We start from the raw sequence: 20,667 nt of genomic DNA, 5'->3' as shown, positions 1-20,667 counted from the left end.
TGTATCTGTGTCTGTGTGTATGTATCTGTGTCTGTGTGTATGTATGTGTGTGTGTATGTATGTGTCTCTCTCTCTGTGTTTCTCTGTGTGTGTGTCTGTGTCTGTATATGCGTGTCTGTCTGTCTATGTATGTGTGTCCGTGTGTCTGTGTGTATGTATGTGTGTGTCTGTGTGTGTGCCTGTGTGTGTCTGTGTCTGTGTCTGTGTGTGTATGGATGTGTCTGTGTGTATGGATGTATGTGTGTCCGTGTGTCTGTCTGTGTGTGTGTCTGTCTGTGTCTGTGTCTGTCTGTGTCTGTGTGTGTATGGATGTGTCTGTGTGTATGGATGGATGTGTGTCCGTGTGTATGGATATGTCTGTGTCTGTGTGTGTATGTATTTGGCTAGTAAGTTCCTCTTCTCTCCATGTTTCATTTCCCAAACCTTCTTCAAAGAGTAGGTGTGAGCTTCACATAAAGGAGAAAAAATGAACTGTTTTAAAGAGCAGAAGAGTTGCTGACATGGAATCTCTTTCTCTGGGTCTCCCTTCTGCCCTGTCTGCCTCTATCTCCTTCTCTCAGGACTCTGGGGAGAAAGGGCACTTAGAGGTCCAGGTGGGCACAGTAGAGGGTGTTGCCTGGGTTGTGGGGAGCAGCTGAGGAGCTGCGTCATTCCCACCCGGAACTCGCCCCACTCCTCAGTAGAACCAGGAGGCGCTCTCTCAGTGGGGCTACCAGAGGCTGCAGGCAGAGACCAGCTTCCCGGAAGGGCCCCCCATCTGTGCAGCACCTCAGCCAGTTGCAGTCCCCAGGTCACTTACGTTGATGATGACGGCAAGCTTCCCGACGCCTCTGAGGATATTGTACCAGATTCCTGGGGGAGGGGCCAAAAAGCACAGGTTCAAGACCCTCTTTGCCGGGGCTCTTACTACCTTGAGCAAGCCCGCGGCAGGCTGGCCCTCTCAGGGGCCGGTCTGGCCCTCTTGTGGGACAGGTCAGACCTGTGGTAACTGGGAGTCATTTGGGGAGGGCCTGGGGCAACCTGGTGAACCGCAGAGCCCATGGCTTGTACTGGCTCAGTGGCTGTTTGTAAGCCAACTAGATTCTCAGAGGGATGCTTAGAAACATCTGGTTCCCGGTTCTGAACAATCTGCCATCAAGCTGTGTAAACTACTGACTATTTTTTCTAGAGAGACAAAGATTCAATTTAGATGTACCTTCCCGCTCCCCAAAGCGTCCATGCAGCAGTAATTAGAGACGGAAGCCACAAAATTTGGTGTCCAGAAACTTCTACATAGCTCTAGTGCTAGCAGTGCCTGCTCTTTGGAAGGAAAGCGATGGCAAACCTAGGCAGCATGTTAAAGAGCAGAGAGACTACTTTGCCAACAAAGGTCTGTCCAGTCAAGGCTAGGCTATTTCCAGTGGTCATGTATGGCTGTGAGACTTGGACCATAAAGAAGGCTGAGCCCTAAAGAATTGATGCTTTTGAACTGTGGTGTTGAAGAAGACTCTTGAGAGTCCTTTGGAGTGCAAGGAGATCCAACCAGTCCATTCTGAAGGAGATCAGTCCTGAATATTCATTGGAAGGACTGATGCTGAAGCTGAAGGTGAATTTCCAGTACTTTGGCCACCTCATGAGAAGAGCCGACTTGCTAGAAAAGAGCTTGATGTTGGGAAAGGTTGAAGGCAAAAGGAGAAGGGGATGACAGAGGATGAGATGGTTAGATAGCATCGCCAACTCAATGGACATGAGTTTGAGCAAACTCTGGGAGATGGTGAAGGACAGGGAAGCCTGCCGTGCTGCAGGCCATGGGGTTGTGGAGTCGGAGACGACTGAGTGACTGAGCAGCAACGGTGCTAGAGAAACCGCGGTTAGGGACGGGTCAGATGGCGAGCCAGGGTCGGGAGCCAGGCCAGGGCCGCCTAGCCAGTGCAGCCAGGAGCACATCTTGGGTAACATGACTGGGCAGCAGTGAGGTACGAACCTCGCCCGTCTGGACACCCCCTTGGTCCATCAGCAGGAGACGCGGGGCTGTACCCAATCACAGGGGAGAGTGGATGGCCACACAGCACTTGGAGCGTCGCCAGCTGCCCCGCTGGCCTCGCTCCCAGCAGAGAAGGGAATCAGGAGGCCCAGGAAGGAAGCCTGAGGGCCCAGAGTCGGCCCCGCTCCTTAGGGCCCCAAGGCTATGGCTCCTGGAAAGGGGCCCAGCATCCCTGGCCACCCCCGTCCCCACCCTGACGGCATCTTATCAGGCCAGGAACACATCATTGCAGACTTGGGGCTGAAGCTCTGTCCCACTCACCCTCTTCCCCTGCCTGGAGCCAGATCTGAGATGGTGACAACAGAAAGGGCTGGTGGGGACAGTGGGGGGGGGGTCTCCATCCAGGGCCCATAAGTCTGCGCATGGGTGTTCCTGCCCTTGCAGTGAGCGCCCATTTGAGGGGTGCATGCTAATGGTCGGCAGAGACAGCAGGAGTTCAGGCCCATGTGCCCCAGAATGGGGAAACCACCGGCTCAGAGCCAGCCCCTGAGGGCAGGTGTAAGGGCGGCTTCCCAGCCCTGGCCAGGGACCACTCCAGAAGGGCAAGCATTTCCAGTGCCCCAAATATGGACCTTTATTGGCAAAGTGACGTCTCTGCTTTTTAATATGCTGTCTAGGTTTGTCTGGGAGAGTTTCCAAACTTTTCCAGAGCTTGCTCAAACTCACATCCTTTGAGCAGGTGATGCCACCCAAACATCTCATCCTCTGTCGCCCCCTTCTCCTCCTGCCCTCAGTCTTTCCCAGCATCAGAGTCTTTTTCCAATGAGTCAGCTCTTCACATCAGGTAGCCAAAGTATTGGAGCTTCAGCATCAGCAATGGGTAAGTGTTTGCTGAGTGACTATATGAGTGTAGAAAGTCCTTCCAACCAGACTCTTCATGCCCAAGCAGAGGTTGCCACACCCAGGTGCGGGGGACTTTCATCAATCTTGCCTGCTACTTACAAAATGCTGTTGCTGTTGCTTACTCCTTTAGCCGTGTCCGACTTTTTGTGACCCCATGGACTGTAGCCCACCAGGCTCCTCTGTCCATGGGATTCTCCAGGCAAGAACACTGGAGTGGGTTGTCATTTCCTTCTGCAGGGGATCTTCCGGACCCAGGGATAGAAGCTACGTCTCCTGCATTGGCAGGCGGGTTCTTTACCACTGAGCCAGCAGGGAAGCCCCACAATGTCAATGGGTGTATACAAATTGGGATGATGTGTTTTTAAAAAAATTTAGACTAGCGGCTTCTGCAGGAGCCTCAGCTCCCAGCTGGCATCTCCGTGACAACAACTGGTGGCGGCTGGCAGTGGCGCCCCCTTCAGGCCACACCACGCACTGCGGCTCTCTCTGTACCAAGGCAATGCCCTTGGTCACCACCAGTGACTTCAAGAATCACATTTATCCAAACCCAGACCCTACTAAAGCCTGGAGAAGAAAACTCTCCAAGGGCGGGGTGTTTCAAGGGCCCAAGATCAGGCACTCCTGTCCACTCATTCACGGGGTCCCGCACAATCTGAGCTTGAGAATTCTGAGTAGGGTGCTGGAGTGCTGGTCAGTCCGCTAAGTTGAGGTCTCCGGGCAGGGGCTCCCTTGGGAGGTGGATCCTGAGCCCAGCAGGAGGAAACAAATCTGTCAATGAGCTGAGAGAGGTGACAGCAGGAAATGGGGATGGCACGGGGGAGATGGCTGGGCCAGAGAGAGCACTCCACGGCGGGAGACTGAGGCTGCCCGACACGTCCTGCGGTGTCTCTATCCCCAGGCTGATGGTTCTCTGTGTGACCCCCACCCCAGAACCCCGGGCTCCAGGACGCTAGGCCCAGCCCACAGGATTGGTGTCTGCTGGAGTCTTGACCCGCTGGATTATTTGAACGCATGCCGCATGATAAGAACCACTGTCCTGATGACCTCTAGGAAAGTACAAGGGGCTGGAGCTGCCTCAGACGAATCTCAGCCTCCTTACGACATCTCGCAGGGCTCTGTCTCATTTCACCTGTCTCCTTCTTCAATGCCGAGCCTGGTTCCGGAGAACAGTCTAGGGAGGTATTTGGATGTGCCTGCCGACTCGCAGCTCCCAGGAGCTGAATGCAGGAAGGGTTTCTCACCCGGGAGGCTCTGAAGAGCAAGCCCGAGAGGAGGAAGATGCTGGCCCTGGGTGAAAGGTCAGGCCTAGGAGGCTGCAGCCGGCGCCCACGTGCGCACGGGGTAGGGTGCCCTCAGCGACCCGCCACGCCTCCCTCTCCGAGGCCGAGCAGAGAAGTGACGGCACTGGCGCTTCCTCCACATGCTCCTGGCGCTCTGGGTGTAGGTCATGGGGGCTGCGGCGGCCCCTGTCCCTTCAGGGCCCCGCACGGATCACAGGAGGAACACAAAAGCCTCTTCAAGGAAAGGTTACGGTGGAGGAGCCCATAAACAAACCCAGATTATGCTTCAACCAACGGGGCAGGAACCAGGAAGTCAGCAGCTGATCCGTAAGCAGAGTCGGGAAGCCGTGAGCAGAGACCCCGAGGACATGCTCCAAGCCCTACTGGTGCTGGAACGACACCAGGGCCCAGGAGGGCTCAGGGAGGGGAGGCGTCCTGGGACTCGCTTCCATCCCGGGGGGCTGCAGGGTTTAGGGTGCTGCAGTGAGGCGTGGCTGCGGCTCCGCCAGGCACAGGATGCCAAAGCAAACAGTGGCCGCTGTGGGCTTGCCTGGGGCCTCCGGCGCCCGAGAACCGGGCCTTTGTAAGGAGCACAGGGCAGGAGCGGCGCTCTCGTTCACGGCCCCTGGGCGCGGGCTCAGAACGCCCAAGGACCGTGCAGGGTGTGCCTGGCAGGCTGCCGTGTTCGCCCCGTCCATGCTGCAGGCCTGCCCTCACGGAAGTGTGCCGGGAGGGGCCGAGGGCTTGAGCTAATCTGGTTCCAGCTAGGCTCTGCTCAGCACCTGGCCTCAGTCTCCCCATCTGGAAAGTGGGACCGAGGATTCACCCCAGTGTCCTCACCAGGCTCCTGGGGGACACAACAGCAAAAAGCCCCAGAGAAAGTCCAACATCAGACATGGCTCCCTGGGCCATCCTCAGAGCAGGGCGTGGGGCCCTTCAGAGAGCCCTGGCTTCACGGCACCTCAATCTCGAGGTCGTTGTTTAGTCGCTCTGTTGCGTCCAACTCTTTTCAACCCCATGGACTGCAGCCCATCTCCCGGGGTTTGCTCAAACTCATGCCCGTTGAGTCAGTGATGCCATCCAACCATCTCATCCTCTGTCGTCGGAGGATCTGTGGATCCGGCCGGTGGCTCAGAGCGGTGCCCGGCCTGTGTCTAGACGGCCCAGGAGGGAAGAACCCTCATGAGAAGATGCCACATGAGAAACTTCAGCTTTCGGTGAGACTTCCGCACATCGCCTCACAGCCCACAGAGACGAGAACATCTGCTCTCTGGCCCCGCATGGAAGTGTGAGCTGGGCTCTGACCCAGCACAGCGGCAAGCCCGCTGCTCTGGACGGCTCTTACCAGGCCGAGTCGAGGTGTGCGGGGCAGAGGCTCACTCCACAGCCACAGGCGAGGCAGCATCAGGGACCCCAGGAGCCAGAGAATTCACACCCTTTCACATCTTTCAAAACCACAAAGTCTGGTGGAAAAGGCATCTCTTTGCTGAGTCTTTACTGGTTGTCTGGGTCGCCCGGGCAGGAAGGAGACTCAAGTGTCAAAATGCAGGGCGATGACCTCTGTACGGGAGCTGAGCTCAGACGTCCTTCCTGGTGGAACAGCAAGTGTTCCTGGACCCTCTTAAGCTTGAGCCCGGCAGGTCACACCATGGATCCCAAGGCACAAATGTGAACCAGGTGAAATCACCGATATCTGAGCGTGTTTGAATTGTGAAAATGGCAATTTCTTCTGGTACGACCTGAGAAGGTGCAGTGTGTAAAGCAGAATTCCAGGTGGATCGGGGACTGATGGTGGAGAATTGGTGGGCCTGGCACCATCAGTCAGTGGGGGCCACTCCAAGGATGGAGCGCTGGCCAAGGAGTCCCTGGCCTGGGATGCGATGACCTAATGCCAAGGGCAGGAGAAGCTTCTGGAAGGAGTGATGATGGCCCTGCATGTTTGCAGGACTACATTTGGGTTAGACAATAAAGAGTCTGCCTGCCATGCAGGCGACCTGAGTTCAATCCCTGGGGCTGGAAGATCCCCTGGAGAAGGGAATGGCAACCCACTCCAGTATTCTTGCCTGGAGAATTCCATGAACAGAGTAGCCTGTCGGGCTACAGTCCACACGGTTGCAAAGAGTTGGACACAACTGAGCAACTAACATAAAGGTCCAACCCAAAGATCTGTCTCTCTGGTGTGCAGTCTGATTTGGTAGAATGACAGATAACACCCCTAACACACAATTCAATCTTGTTTGTTTGGGAACCAGCACAGAACTGGCACAGGTGCTGTTCTAACTAAAATTGTATTCAATAGGAAATAAAAAGAATACATTTTGTAATTTTCCATCTCATTTCAAGACAAAGTTCCAATAAAGACTTTTTTGTTTTCACCCTGAAAATTGAATCCTGGTTTAAGGTGATTCTATTTAAGATAAGATGGGCATTGTCCTTGCTGACGAGGGCTGGCTCTGGCCAAGGCATGCGTGGGTCTCTGAGCCTTGCCCACTAGATCCCCCCACTCCTGGACAGATGGGCACCCACGTCTGCTTACATGCCTTTGGTGACAGGGAGCTCACCACTGCACAAGGAAGCTGGCTCCATTTTTGAGGTCTCTGACTATTCGAAAGTTATGCCTGATGTTCAGTGCACAGCTCCCAGTGCCTTAGTGACTTGGGGTTAAAAGGCCCAGGCTGCTACTGACCCTGACCCGCCAGGCAGGTCACACGATGCTCTTCTTTCATCGGTACCCTCCTTTATCTTTCCGGTGAATGTCAAATGACTATGTGACACACTGTGTATGTAGGAGGCACGTGCTGGGCGTGCACGCCGTCTTCCCCAGTGCTCTGGCTCTGGGCTCTGGGCCCACACAGACGTTTGTGGGGGCAGGGGTGCTGGGGACCAGCAAAGAAAATGCATCTCATGGACCGGCCGGAGCAGCAGGCTGGGGAGGCCCCTAGTTATCCGAGACCTGAGCTCTTCCCTAATGTTCTCTGTGGCCCGCACATCTCGGGAGCTGGGGGGTCGGGGTTCCCTAATGTTGGGAGGTCAGGGTTCCCTAATGTTCTCCGTGGCCCACACATCTCAGGAGCTGGAGGGTCAGAGTTCCCTAATGTTCTCTGTGGCCCGCACAACTCAGGAGTTGGGGGGTCGGGGTTCCCTAATGTTGGGAGGTCAGGGTTCCCTAATGTTCTCCGTGGCCAGCACATCTCAGGAGCTGGGGGGTCAGGGTTCTCTAATGTTCTCTGTGGCCCGCACATCTCAGGAGTTGGGGGGTCGGGGTTCCCTAATGTTGGGAGGTCAGGGTTCCCTAATGTTCTCCATGGCCCACACATCTCAGGAGTTGGGGGGGTCAGGGTTCCCTAATGTTCTCCGTGGCATGCACATCTCAGGAGTTGGGGGGTCGGGGTTCCCTAATGTTGAGAGGTCAGGGTTCCCTAATGTTCTCCATGGACCACACATCTCAGGAGTTGGGGGGGGGGTCAGGGTTCCCTAATGTTCTCCATGGCCTGCACATCTCAGGAGTTGGGGGGTCGGGGTTCCCTAATGTTGGTTGGTCAGGGTTCCCTAATGTTCTCCATGGCCCATACATCTCAGGAGTTGGGAGGTCAGGGTTCCCTAACGTTCTCTGTGGCCCGCACATCTCAGGAGTTGGGAGGTTGGGGTTTCCTAATGTTCTCTGTGGCCCGCACATTTCAGGAGTTGGGAGGTCAGGGTTCCCTAATGTTCTCCGTGGCCTGCACATCTCAGGAGTTGGGGGGTCCGGTGGGGTGCAGAGGGGCTGGAGTCCTGTATCTCCCCACCCCTGCCTCGTGTCTGAGTCTCCTTCCAGCGCAGGTGCAGTGAGGAGTCGGGGCCCCACTTGGCCAGCTGTGCCTCTGGCTTCTGGGGAGTGCGATCCTTTCCCCAAACCCAGGGTCTCTGCTCCCAGGGCCCAGGCACTCACCGATGTCCTTGGCTCTGACGGCCACCGGCCTTCGGAGCTCAGTGACGAACTTTTTGGCGTCCAGGCGGATCTCAATGATGTTGTTCAGGAGCGCGAAAAGCGGGGCCAGTGGGAAGGATGCGACAAACAGCGTGACGAAGCCGAACTGGATGACTGCAGAGAGGGGCGGCGGTCAGCACGTGCAGCCCCCGGCCCAGCGCGGCGGGACCCTCACCCTGGGCCAGAGGGCACCCTGCCTCCCGTGTGTAAGAGGGGATCTCAGCACGGGCCCCGCGGCCCTGGGTGACCCCAGGCCAGGAGGAGGGTTCTGAACCTTCACATTGCGTCTTGAATAATGGGCGTGTACTCACTTATAGTCTGATCATGAAAAAATTTACCAGTGATAGGGAAAGAGTGCCTGTGAGCACAAAAGCCCAGACTCAGTCACTCTGTTTGGGCAGGGAAGGGGCCCAAATGCCTTCTAGGACCTGGGGGGCCGGCCAGCATCAGTGCGCCTCCAACAGCCCTTAGCGTCCACTCCACTGGGCCTTGGGGAGCCAGCGGGGGCCCACTGTCCACTGTCCCGGACAACCTTGCTCCTCTGCCTTGTTCCCTCTATCTTTCATCTTCATCATCAACCAGCCGACTCTGGGGCAACTTTGGCCTCCGAGGTTCTAGCCCACAGAGGCACAGCTCCCGGGGAGGTCAGGGAAAGGTTGCTGAATGGAAGCAAACGGGGGAAGCGGGTTCAGGGATTGTACAGCCAGACGCTGTCCAAGGGCGCTCAGTGCCAGGCGGTAAACAAGGAAGCCAGCAGAATGTCACCAGGGCTGGCAAGCTGAGTGTGGCCATTGTTAGTGGGTGGGCGGGTGGGGCTCTGTGTGAGGCTTCATCCCGGCATGGGGTCGCTGGCCCCTTGCGCCCACAGGGGCTCTGTGGGATGCTTTTGGGGCAGTGGTCTTGTCTGAAGCCTCTGCAGATGGTGGAGGTGACGGAGGCCCCCCGGGGGTCCAGGGGCCACTTAGCCCTAAGGCTGCAGGTTCTCTGACTCCGGAGTGACACTGCTTCATCTTAGACAGACAGGCTAGGGGAGAGCTGTGGAGGTGCGGGTGGGGTGGGGGAGAGGGCCAGTCAGGCCCAGAAGGGACTTGACTTTCTTCCGCCCCATCCCAGCCGAGTCAGCCTGGAGGCGGAGACCAGTGGGCATGGGGTGGGCTGCTCCCTGATGGGCAAGGCGGGGGGGGGCATGTTCCAGGAATTTCATTTCATCAAACCCCAGAGGACCCTGAACTCTCCAGCCACCAGGAAAATGGAAATCTGGGGAAACGACCAACTGCGGTCTCCCAGTTGATCACAGGCTGCAGTTCTCCGTGTCTATCTCCCACAGGTCAGGTGGCCGGCAGTGGAGACCCTCCTCCAAGACGCCAGGATGAGTGTCAACAGGCAGGCAGGGGGCAGGCCTGGGTGGGTGGGGGGTGCCCTCAGGGCAGAGAGCTGCCCGCCTGCCTCTGGTTTAGCCCAGAGTCAATTCTGGGCCAAAACGGAGGACTCCGCTGGACCCCACATGGTCTCCTTGTTGGGAGTCTCAGGGCTGTTTCTGCACTGTCATCTGAGAAGCTGGGAGGGACTCTGACTGCCCATGGGGCTAGTGCATCTGCTACTAAACGGAACCGCTCCTGCGCTCCAAGGCCGCCTGGCCCCAGCCACCTCTCCCTGCAGAGCAGTCCCTGGCTGGCTCGCCCAGGTGCCTGTTAAAATGCAGAGTCCTGGGTCCCACCCCAACAGACTGGAAATGGGCCCCAGGAACCGGCACTTAAGATAAGCTATCCATGGTGGTCAGGGGGCACGACACTTGGGAACCCCTCTACATGAGTCTCCACCTTCGCTGTCTGTTCATTCAGTGAGCAGGCACTGAACACCCACTGTATACCTGGACCTGTTCTAGGTGCAGGGGGTACAGCAGTGAAGAGGAAAAAAACCCCAAAGGCCGGCTTTCACAGAGCGTCAGTTCCACAGGAGAGACAGATGGAGGGGGGGAGAGAGAGTGCCGGGGACTAGAGATGTCAGCTCTGGGGAGAAGCAGAGAGCAGGGCCGGGCCGGGCTGGCCCGTCACACACTGTGGGAAGACCCCTCTGGTGGAGGACGTTCTGAGCAGAGCCCTGGAGGAAAGGAGTGAGTGATGCACCAGGGGAGTGAATTCCAGGCAGGACGCAGCTGGTGCAAAGGCCCTGAGGTAGGCGTGACTTCTGTGCGTTTGTGTAACAGGAAAGAGAGGGCTTCCCTGGTGGCTCAGCAGTAGAGAACCCGCCTGCAATGCAGGAGATGTGGATTCAGTCCCTGGGTCGGGAAGATGCCCTGGAGAAGGAAATGGCACCCACTCCAGTGTTCTTGCCTGGGAAATCCTAGACAGAGGAGCCTGGTGGGCTACAGTCCATGGGCTTGCAAAGTGTTAGACAAGAGTGAGTGAACAACAGCAGGAAAGCCAGCGCAGCCCAGTGCAGGGTGGCGGGGGGGGGGGAGGTGGTGGCCAGGAGGCCCCACGCGGCTGCCGTGCGGCCACGGCTGGCTGGCTCTCTTGCCCTAGTCCCAGGACTCATAGGCCACCCTGGGCACCGCCCGTCCCGAGACACAGCTGCAGGCGACAAGGCTCAGTCCTAGGGGTGTCCCCTGGAGCCCTGGGGGGACCGCTGGCCGTGTCCACCCTGCCCCGCCCCAGGAGGGCCCCCCCCGTTACTCACTCATCTCCATGTACTCCGGGGTAAGGCCTGCGAAGGGCTCTAGCGTGTAGTCCACCTCGTACCGCTGCTTCTTCTTCGCGTGCTCGTCGTGGTCCGAGGGGCTCTGGTGCTTCAGCCTCAGATAGCGGATGAACTTCTTCATTTTCCTGGAGGACGCACGGTGTCGCCTCAGTCAGGCTCCCAGGAAGGTGGGCTTGGGGGTGGGCCCTCCAGGTTGTTTTAAAGCCTGAACTGACGTGTCTGCAGTGACCACTCTGTTGATGGGCTAGCTCCTTTGCCCTCTCCCCCCAGGGGCACGCAGAGGGCAAGCCTCACCACTTCATTTGTGACATGAGCAGTGGTACCCAGACTTTTTGGCACCAGGGACCAATTTTGTGGAGGACGATTTTTTCCCAGACTGGAGGTGGGGGAGGTGGTTTCGGGACGATTCAAGTGCGTTATATTTATTGTGCATTTTATTTCTAATCTCAGCTGCTGCTGATCTGACAGGAGGTACCAGTCCTCGGCTCTGAGGCTGGGGACCCCTGACATAAGGAAACGAAGGCAGGGGAGGGCCCCAAGGTATCAGGGGTCTGGATGGGCCCGAGCAGACTTGGATGCCTTGGACCACGGGGGCTGGCACTTGGATTTGAGGGCACTTATCTATATCCTTTTCCAGTGAGTCAAAAAAGACACTGATGCTGGGAAAGATTAAGGGCTGGAGGAGAAGGGGATGACAGAGGACCAGATGGTTGGATGGCATCACGGACTCAATGGACAGGAGTTTGAGCACAGGGAAGCCCTGTGTGCTGCAGTCCATGGAGTCACAAAGAGTCGGACACAACCGAGCGACTGAACAAAAACAACCTGTATCCTGCATCCTCGGGCATTTGGGACAGGAGGTGTCACCTGGCCTTGTCCCTTTCCTCGTCCACCAGGCAGTCACTCCTGCCCATCTTCCCGGGGTTCTCACCACCTCCCCGTTTCTGGTGCTCCACCCTGGTCCAGGCCCCGAGTCACCTGCCGCCCAGACCACTAGGAGGCCTGCCCCGTGCCTGTGCTCGCTGAGGCCCGAGGCTGGAGGCTACTCACGGGATGCCGATCTCAAACAGGTTGTTCTGGATCAGCTGTTTCCCCAGCATGATGATGCTGAGCTGGATGCAGAGCTCCATCAGGCAGCCCCCCGGGGCGCACTGCAAGAGGAGGGGTCACATCAGCACCCCCACCCCCGCCCCGCCCAGCCCCCTGTGAGGGCAGGCCGGCCCTCGGGCCCAGGGCTGAGTTGTGTCCTCCATGTCCCGGCCCCTGGAGCCTCACAGCGGGACCTCACTTGTTAGCAGGGTCTTTGCAGACGCGACCGAGGGAAGATGCAGTTGTGATGGTGTAGCGTGGGCCCTGCTCCAGTGGCTGGTGTCCTTTGAAGAACAGAAAACGCACAAGCACACGGGAGCAGGGGGAGGAGGCCCCCTGAGGATGGAGGCAGAGGCTGGAGAGGCACGTCCGTCGGCAGGGGGACATCGAAGACGGTCAGTGGCAGAGAGAGCTGGGAGAGGCCTGGAGGAACCCTCCCTAGAACCTTTGGAAAGGGCACAACCCTGCTGACACTGTGATTTTGGACTCTGGCCTCCAGAACTGGAAGAGCTTAAAACTGCCGCCTTAAGAGACCTGGTCTGTGGCGTCTTGTGACCGTGGCCCCTGGGGTTAGTACAGCCTGACCGACAGGCTGTCCGGGCTGGACCCAGGCCTGGAGACAGAGCCCATCGGCAGGGGGTGGGCAGCAGTCTTGCAGGCTGGGGCCCATGCAGCTGGGAAGCCGCACGGTGAGGCAGCCAGCCACCCGTTAGGCCTAACGCCCTGTCCCCGGGGGGCTTGTACCGCCATAGGCTGGTGGGGGCGGGGGCGTGGCAGGCAGACAGAAACTTTACTTGTCCAAGTGGTGGGAACGAAGGGACCCTGGGTGACACTCCAGGGCACAGCTGACCCTCTCTGAGTCCTGGGCCAAACTTCATATACCAAAAATTGCCAAAAAATTTATCTGGAAGAGCCACCATCTCATTAAAAAAAGAAAGATGCTCTACACTTTATTTGGCTTTCCTGATGGTGCAGGGGTTAAAGTATCTGTCTCCAATGCGGGAGGCCTGGGTTCGATCCCTGGGTTGGGAAGATCCCCTGAAGAAGGAAATGGCAACCTACTCTAGTATTCTTGCCTGGAGAATCCCATGGACAGAGGAGCCTGGTGGGCCACAGTCCATAGGGTCACAAAGAGTCAGACACGACTGAGCGACTTCACATGCTTTATTCTATTTCACGAAGACATTTCCCCTGACTTCTCCAACAGTTAGAGAGCTTGACAGGGTGTCGCCCTACGTAAAGGACGTGTCAGGCAGTGGGGGCATGCTTGGAGGGCTTTTCACAAACATCCGCTACTGCGGATGAGGCCTTGGGATGTTCGGGGCCAGCACTCAGCTGGCTGAAGCTCTCGACTTCACCCCAGGCAGCCAGGTCACCCAGTACCTAATCCTCTCCACCGTTTCACACGATCTTATCAGGAAGGCCTTTCTTTCTCAATAAAATGAATTATTCTGGGAATTGCAAAAGCCGATTAGTTCCTGTGAGACCTGAGATGGGCCCTGAAGTCTGGCTTGGTCTGATGGAGCCAGTGGAACAAGTTTGGGGGCCAGGACTCAGACACACACACTAGACCCACAGTGGCTGGAACCGCTGAGCAGAAGCCAAAGATCACCAGCATTGTGTTTGGTGGGGCAAGAGATAAGAATTTCAATGCTGAAGTAAAAGAATTGTAATTGAGTTTTTTTTTTTTTTTTTCTCACTAGTCCACCATAACCAAAGAGAAAAACATTCAAGATCTTACAGAAAAAGAAGAAGGAGGAAAAAAAAGGGTGTAATTTTTTTGGTTTCCATGACCCTGAGGAGATATTCTCCTTTTAAGGTGACACTATATGGACACGCCACAGAAGACTGAAGCCCACCCCAGCAGCTGGATAACAGAGCAGGGGTCTTGCGGGCTGGGAACTGAGGTGTGCTGTGTGAACAGAGGTGAGAAAGCAGAGGGAGACCTACCTCCTCCATCCGGAAAGATCGGAAAATGTACACGTAGTCGCCCGGGCGTCCGACAAACCTGCAATGATGGGGGTCAGTTAGACGGGGCCAAGCAGGCGCTGGGAGGCCCCGAAGGTGGGAGCTGGGCCGCGTCGTGGGTCCCCAGGTCAGAGCGCTAGGGTCTCACAGGCTTTCTCCCTGCCTGCTTCATCTAAAAACCGGCCACAGTGGCTTTCTGTTGGTTGAATGTTCATGTGATTCCCAAGCCTGCAGGTGGGTAAGAAGACATGGCTTCAACAGGAAACCAAGAGGCCGAAGGGTGGATGGAGGGGAGGGAGCCCAGGAGGGGAGAAGGCAAAGGCAAAGGAGTCTGAGCCCAGATGGTGTCATGCCCACCACAGCAGGGTCTCGCAGCCATGCTGGGGACTGCAGACAGGCTGGAGTGGGGCTGGTCCCAGAGGCTGCCTCTCAGTTCCCTGTGGGGTGAGTGGTCGAGGGTCGTCTGAGAGCCTGCGCCATTGCTGTGGGTGCTCTCAGGGGGGCCCAGCTCCGGGACCCTGGGATGGGTGGGTGGCCATGGCATTTGTAAGTCGCATGATGCTGAGGATGGAGACTCTGGGAGGGGTTCTGGGATCTGACCGGCTAGGCCCTGGCAGGGGCGGGGACAGTGGGGAGTCAAGGTGGGTGGGCCACAGGCCCCTGGAAATCCAGGACAGCTCCAGAGGGTCAGGGTGTGGGGTTCATTCCACCACTGGCCCAGAACACCAGCAGCTGCCCTTTCATACCTTCTCTGGCAGCCCTCACCTCCCCGGTGTGGGAGCCCCTGGAGCTGGCTGCCTGGAGCCCCTGCTGTCTGGAGTCCCCAGCACCTGGGGTCCCTCCTCCCCAGGGTCCCTGCCCCCTGGGGGCCCCACAGGAGCCAGGCCTTTGCCCGACTGCAGCAGCAGCCGGAGCTCACTGACTGCTCTGCCTTGGGCCTGGGTGCCTCCTGCCTGTGGGGAGATGGGAGTGGGGGGCGGGAAGCCCTCTATCGGATGGGGAGGCTCGAGCTAGGGAAAGCGGTGTGTCTGAGTCACCAAAGCAGCCCCTACCGGCCTTTGAAGAAAGCCACGTAGAAGATGGGGGTGTAGGAGTTGACGAACTTGAGCAGGAAAGCCTTGAAGATCAGCCTCTCCTCAAAGCTCTTCTCCGTCTTTGGAACCTCTAGAGGGAGTGAGAGGCAAGCTGCTGAGCCACTGCCCCGGTCCAGGCGGGTCACTTCACTCGGCCGTCAGAGGGGCTGAGCGACCAGCCCAGGACCCCAGGGCAGGCGACGTGCGGCCGCCTGGCTCTGGGGCTAGGCCGGGGCGCTCACCTATCTTGGTGAGCCACCTGGCTATGCAGCCGTACACCTCGTCCAGGAGGATGATGACCACCAGGTTGATGATGACTGCGGTGGCCGTGACCGTGACCCGGATGTTGGACCGCACGGACGGGGAGGAGTTCATGGCCAAGGCGGCGGCCGTGGAGATTCTGTAGATGATGACGCCGAGGACGATGGCGAATGTCACGGCGATCTGTGGGGGGAGGAGGGACATCGTTGGTTGGACCACACCCTCTGGCTCCCTGGGCCCTGCTGTCCCCAACCTGGGAGCGCTTCAGCTTCAAAACAATGACAGGCGTTTCCTGTCACCCACTAGATGCCAAGGACTTTCCCGGTGTTAATGTCACAGAGGAGTGAGGGGCCAGATTCTGTTTTACAGAAGAGGAGACTGATGCTCAGAGAGGTTGGGTAACCAGGCCAGGTCAGCCAGCACACGAGCTGGGGCTTTCCTGGCGGGTCCACCAAGCCTGGAGTGCACGGCTCTGCGGCTGCCTGCTGTGAGAACCATGACTGCCTTGCCCCCTGTCCCTAACAGGGTGGCTGCAACCCCAGTAACTGGCTTGTGCGCTGGCAGGCTGACTCTGGGGTGGGCTTTGCCCCAGCCTGGGTGACCCTGAGTGGAAGCAGTGACATTCTCGATGCTGTTGTGGGAGGCAGGTGGGGCATGTGGCGGTCTGGTTTCCCTGACAGTGCTGCAGGCCTTCTTGGGTCAGATGGATGGGGTCCCTTCTCCTGATCTCCCCAGAAGACCCCCACACCCCTCCAGCTCATCCCCCATCTGGCCAAACCCACCGCTGCCCCAGAACGTTCCCTAAAGCTTGGACTGGCAGCTGCTTGAGAGACAGGGGTGGGCACTGGCTAGGATGATGAGTCTGTTCTGCATGGAGCTGTCTGCCTGCCTGCCCGGACTCCTCTTCCTTACCCTCAAAAGCCCTGACTCACCTGGGAAGACCCTGTCTGCACCCTGTCCTGCCCTAAGGGTGAGGACGCCTGCAAATTCCAGTCCTGAGGCAGTCCTGAGGGTGGAGGGCGGCTGTGCAGGGCCGTCACCCAAGCCCGACTGCACCGTGCTCTCTGTGTGCCCTGGCCCCTGCGTCTCACTTTCATGGAGGGTGTGCAGGGGGCCTGCCTTTGCTGAGACGGCCCCTCATGGCTCCCAGGACAGCCCTGGAGGGCAGGGGCTGTGCTGTGTGCCTCCAGGATGCAGCTTGGCAGGGCTCTGCCTGCTTCACCCCAGAGGAAGGCTGCAGGGATGGAGATCTCAGAATGCTCCTATTTTAAATTTCCGGCTAGTGACTCCACTGCTGCCCATGCCTGTGAGCAACTGAATGGTGACCACACCTGCCCAGGGAACGTCCGCGCCCCACACCACACCCCGAAGAACGGGCTGCCCTGTGGAGAGGTGTGGGTACCACTCCTGCCAGCTCCCGGGATGAGGGCTTTCCTGGAAACTCCCATGCCCCTGCCAAGAGGCCCCACCCCACGCCCAGGGGAAGGCACTGCCCTGGGCTTGGAGATGCCCCTCCTGCCTTGTGTGGAGGTGTAGATGGGGCACTGGGCCTGCAGAGACTCAGCAAGGTGCCCCTTTCCCTGCTGGTGTCTCCCCATGACCACCCTATAGCTGTGTCCCCTCCTGGGTGCAATGCCCGCTCTGGAATGAAAGGGCCTCAGGGCCGGGGTTTGGACACAGTGTTCACATGGGCACCTTTAGGACCAGGAGCATGGGGGCACCTGGTAGGTGGTCAGCTGCTATTTGTTCAGAGAATGAAGCTCCTGTGTCCAGGACAAGACTGATTCATCTGTCATGGGGACCCCAGTCCCTCAAGGTCTGCTGGTTCCCTCCCCACTATCCCACCTTTGCTGGGAATGACACTGTGCCCATTTCCCAGTCTCTGTGCAGACAGGGCTGGCCAGCACAATGAAAGCACAGGTGTGGGCAGCCCTGTGGCAAAGCACTTTCAAAGAGGAGCTGCCTCCACTGGCATCCATCTCCTTCCCCTTTATGCGTGGAAAGTAGAGGTGATGTTGGAGGTGGGGCAGCCATGTTGTGACCAAGAGGATACAGGCAGAGACCAGAGAAGTCAGTGCCTGTTGGAATCATGAAAGTGCTGGGCCAGCCCTCCACTGCCTGCACCTTGATTCTTATTACGTGAGAAACTCAAAACTTCCTGAAGACTATTCACAGAAGTGACATGTAACCTGAGGGGCCCTGTCCAAACTTGCCGTGGTGCAAAAGGGCCCACAGCCTCCCACCTCCTCCATCCCTGTGCTGGACCTTCTGATTCTTCTCTGCCAGGAAGGGCTGAACCTTGGGGCCTGAGTCCCATTTCCTGTCCCCTGTCCCCTGCTGGGGAGCTCTGGCAATGCTGTGGGCAGGGCCCACATTGTCCTAGGTTACCCCTCAGCACCACTCATGTGTGTCTGGGACACGTGTCCCAGCGCTGGGCCCACTGCCACTGGAGTCATCTACAGACCCAGGAGCCCTACCCGCAGTGGCTCCACAGTCCTGGGGGTCCCCACTATGGATTTTTTTGTATCAGCGATGTCCTTCTTAACAGTGTGCAAGATCGTGAGAGGAAGCAGAGTCCTCACTCTGCTTCTAACTACTCAGCTTAGAGGGCCCCAGCTGCCGCCCCTGACACCCAATGGAAAAACAAGCCCATCTGCATGTCTCCAAGTTCATGGAGAACAGCGAGGGCCTCAGGGTGGACGGCCAGCCGGCATACGGCCTGCGGAGAGGGTGAGACCTCCAGCCTCTGTGTCCTCGCCAGCAGGTGGGGGGAACAGGTGGGTGTGAGCCCCTCAGGCCACTGGGCACAGCCCAACCCTCGGTCCACAGTGGCCACGAGGGCCCCCCACAGGGTCGAGGGCTAAGACCCTAACCTAAAATTCCAGGGATGGATGAGGGGATGGTCATTTCTACAGTGGCCACAGCTGGCACTGACCTGTTGGGGAACATGGGCTGAGGCCTTCCAGGGACGTGGCCCAATCACCTAGGCGTTAAAGCCTCCAAAGAGAGCTGGCTGTGTGTTGCTGGTTTATTCAAACCCACAGGGTCCGGATGAATCCGGCATCACAGACCCGTCCTGACTGTTGTCCTGTCTCTATGTTATTCATTTCGTGGCCTTCTTTAAAACCCCTCCGTTTTGTCTTAAATAATACCTGTGAACTCCTGGGTGTGAATGACAAGTTATCTACATGTGTCACTCTCAGAAAAGATGTGTGTCAGGGACTATCCCCCAGGTGTAGGGAGTCCCGGGGGTCACTACAGAACCCTGGCCCCTTCCCATTTTAGGGTGGAATCCCCCCACCCCTGCCTGGCCTGGGATGAAGACAACTGCCACGTGGACGGCTGACCCCATCCAGGTAAACGCCGCCTGCCTTGGGACACGGCCCCCCTCGGCCTCCCGGGACTCACCATGAAGATGATAGAGACCAAATTGGTGAAGTAGGCGGGGAACCGGTCTCTCCAGGTCAGCTTCACCTTGTCCGTCTACAACACGAAACAGGGCTGGGTCAGCAGTGGGGACCATCCTGGTGGACAGGTGTGGTGTGTGTGTGTGCACGCGCATGTGTGTGTGTGGGCGTGAACAACGTGGACCACAGAAACACGGTGCGAAAACACAAAAACCCTGCAGGTGATGAATGAATGCAAACATCCAGGCTTTATCCCTGATGAAAGGATGCTATGAAATGACAGGAATAATAGTTGTCTACAAATGTGAGTCTTCTCTGTACAAGGTGTGATGGCGCCAGAGGCTTTTCTAAATGAGACGCTCAGACCGCCTTCCCCCCCCCAATCCGGGAGAAGCCCGGCCTCCGTCTCCTGGCTGAAAGTCTCATCTGCACAGCAAGAAGATCTAAGCTGTTTTCCTCCGCCACCCAGACCATAATAGTTATTTTCCTTTGCAGAGCAAGTTGAGACAAGCCACCAGCACTACGAGTTCAAACGCTGCCCGCCGCGTAGCAACGGCGGTCGGTGGGGACACACGGCCCCAAAGGCTCTGGCGCAGGGACTGCGGAGTCTGGAGGGACTGAAGTAGATGCTTGTTACTAACCTGGGATATTTCTAGAATGGGGTGGATCTTTAACGCCAAAATAAAAAAAAATGCATGGATGAGGTCAAAGAATGCTGGCAGGCCTGACCCCCGAGGCCACGCATTCCAGGGAGGGTGGCATGCATGTTAATGAGACCAGGGACCGCTGGCAGGCAGCTGTGGCAGGCACGATTCACAAGCCCCAGGGACAGCCGAGCTCCCGCCCACGACCCCACGGTGGCCATGCAGAGACACCTCGACACGTCACAGCCCGAGGGTGCGGAAGAAGGCAAAGGAGCGTGGATGTGGATGTTAACACGATAATACAGCAGTCAAGAGTCGGCTGAGGAGACACAATGAACTTTGGTTCATCTGCACACACTGAAGACGCGCGACGCCCGATGACACGACATGTACCAATTTCACCCCCGCCATGGCGGTCTTAACCCTCTGCCTCCACTTGTTTGTGGGCTCCTCCGGAAGGTGCCGGCGCTTCTGGGGCGGGTGGAGGGAACAAGAGAGCACCGTGGGGTGAGACCGCGGCCCAGGTCCCCGTTGCCCCCCGGGGAAGCCAGTGCCTTCCTGGCTGTGCGGCTGCTGGGGCTGAGTCAGGCTCTGGGCGTCTTAAACCCATCGGAGATGGCAGGGATCCACATTCTAAAAGAGCACGTGCGTGCCACGTCACTTCAGTCGTGACCCACTCTGTGACCCTATGGACTGTAGCCCGCCAGGCTCCTCCGTCCAAAGGCTTCTCCAGGCAAGAACACTAGAGTGGGTTGCCGTGCCCTCCTCCAGAGGATCTTCCCAAGCCAGGGCTCGAACCCGCATCCCCTGCATTGGCAGGAGGTTCTCTCCCACTAGTGCCACCTGGGAAGCCCATTCTAAAAGAGAGGCTGCAACGAGGTAGTGGAAACAGCCTGGAAGCTTGGCGGGTTCCGCGGGGCCCCCTCGCCAGACGGCGGCCGTAGTTCAGACGGTGCGTCTTATGCAGACGTGGGTTACCCTGCGCATTTGACACCAACGTGCAGGAAGCCACACTCCGCATCCTAACACCCATGAAAGGGGGGTCTCTTATTTTCCCCCTAAACGAATTTGGTGCCACAGCCAGGGGAAAAAATTAAAACCATTAAGTTGGGAGACAGTGAAATGGTGGAAAAAAATCAAGGGTGTGGCCCCCTGGAGGCCTTCAGGGCCTGAGGTCACCATCGGAGGCTGGCGAAAATGAACCCCAACCTTTCCTGCTCTTGTGGTCAGAGAGCTCGGGTCCAAGCCAAGGACCCGGGTGACAGGGAATCGGGGCGGTGCTCCCGGCACGGCACAGAGCTTGGGTTTGGGGGAGCCTCTGACTTCAGTGGATGTGACGCGGGCCACTAAGCCCCTTTTCCCTTAGGAAGAGGTGCAACCTCATCCTCGCTCACACTAGGAGGGGCTGCGGA

The 20,667-nt window shown here is 57.8% G+C and overlaps 1 protein-coding gene across 6 annotated transcripts in view; it reads right to left on the bottom strand.

Annotated features, from left to right (window-relative positions):
* ANO1 (anoctamin 1) overlaps positions 1 to 20,667 on the bottom strand; it is a 96,696-nt gene that overhangs the window by 9,335 nt on the left and 66,694 nt on the right. For 3 of the 6 annotated variants that reach the window (XM_040255286.1, XM_040255282.1, XM_040255283.1), the window contains 9 exons: positions 19,649 to 19,726; positions 18,613 to 18,687; positions 15,186 to 15,387; positions 14,923 to 15,034; positions 13,853 to 13,910; positions 11,864 to 11,964; positions 10,793 to 10,938; positions 8,075 to 8,227; positions 800 to 852 (listed from right to left, as the gene is read on the bottom strand). In XM_040255286.1, the coding sequence (XP_040111220.1) occupies positions 800 to 852; positions 8,075 to 8,227; positions 10,793 to 10,938; positions 11,864 to 11,964; positions 13,853 to 13,910; positions 14,923 to 15,034; positions 15,186 to 15,387; positions 18,613 to 18,687; positions 19,649 to 19,726 (978 nt within the window). The remainder of the gene's footprint in view (positions 1 to 799; positions 853 to 8,074; positions 8,228 to 10,792; positions 10,939 to 11,863; positions 11,965 to 13,852; positions 13,911 to 14,922; positions 15,035 to 15,185; positions 15,388 to 18,612; positions 18,688 to 19,648; positions 19,727 to 20,667) is intronic. The other 3 variants (XM_040255284.1, XM_040255285.1, XM_040255281.1) reach the window with 2 other exon arrangements.

The sequence above is a fragment of the Oryx dammah genome, unplaced genomic scaffold, assembly GCF_014754425.2.
Source record: "Oryx dammah isolate SB20612 unplaced genomic scaffold, SCBI_Odam_1.1 HiC_scaffold_15, whole genome shotgun sequence".
Taxonomy (NCBI): domain Eukaryota; kingdom Metazoa; phylum Chordata; class Mammalia; order Artiodactyla; family Bovidae; genus Oryx; species Oryx dammah.
Note: the sequence above shows the minus strand (reverse complement) of the source record. Positions and strands in the feature narration are given on the sequence as shown.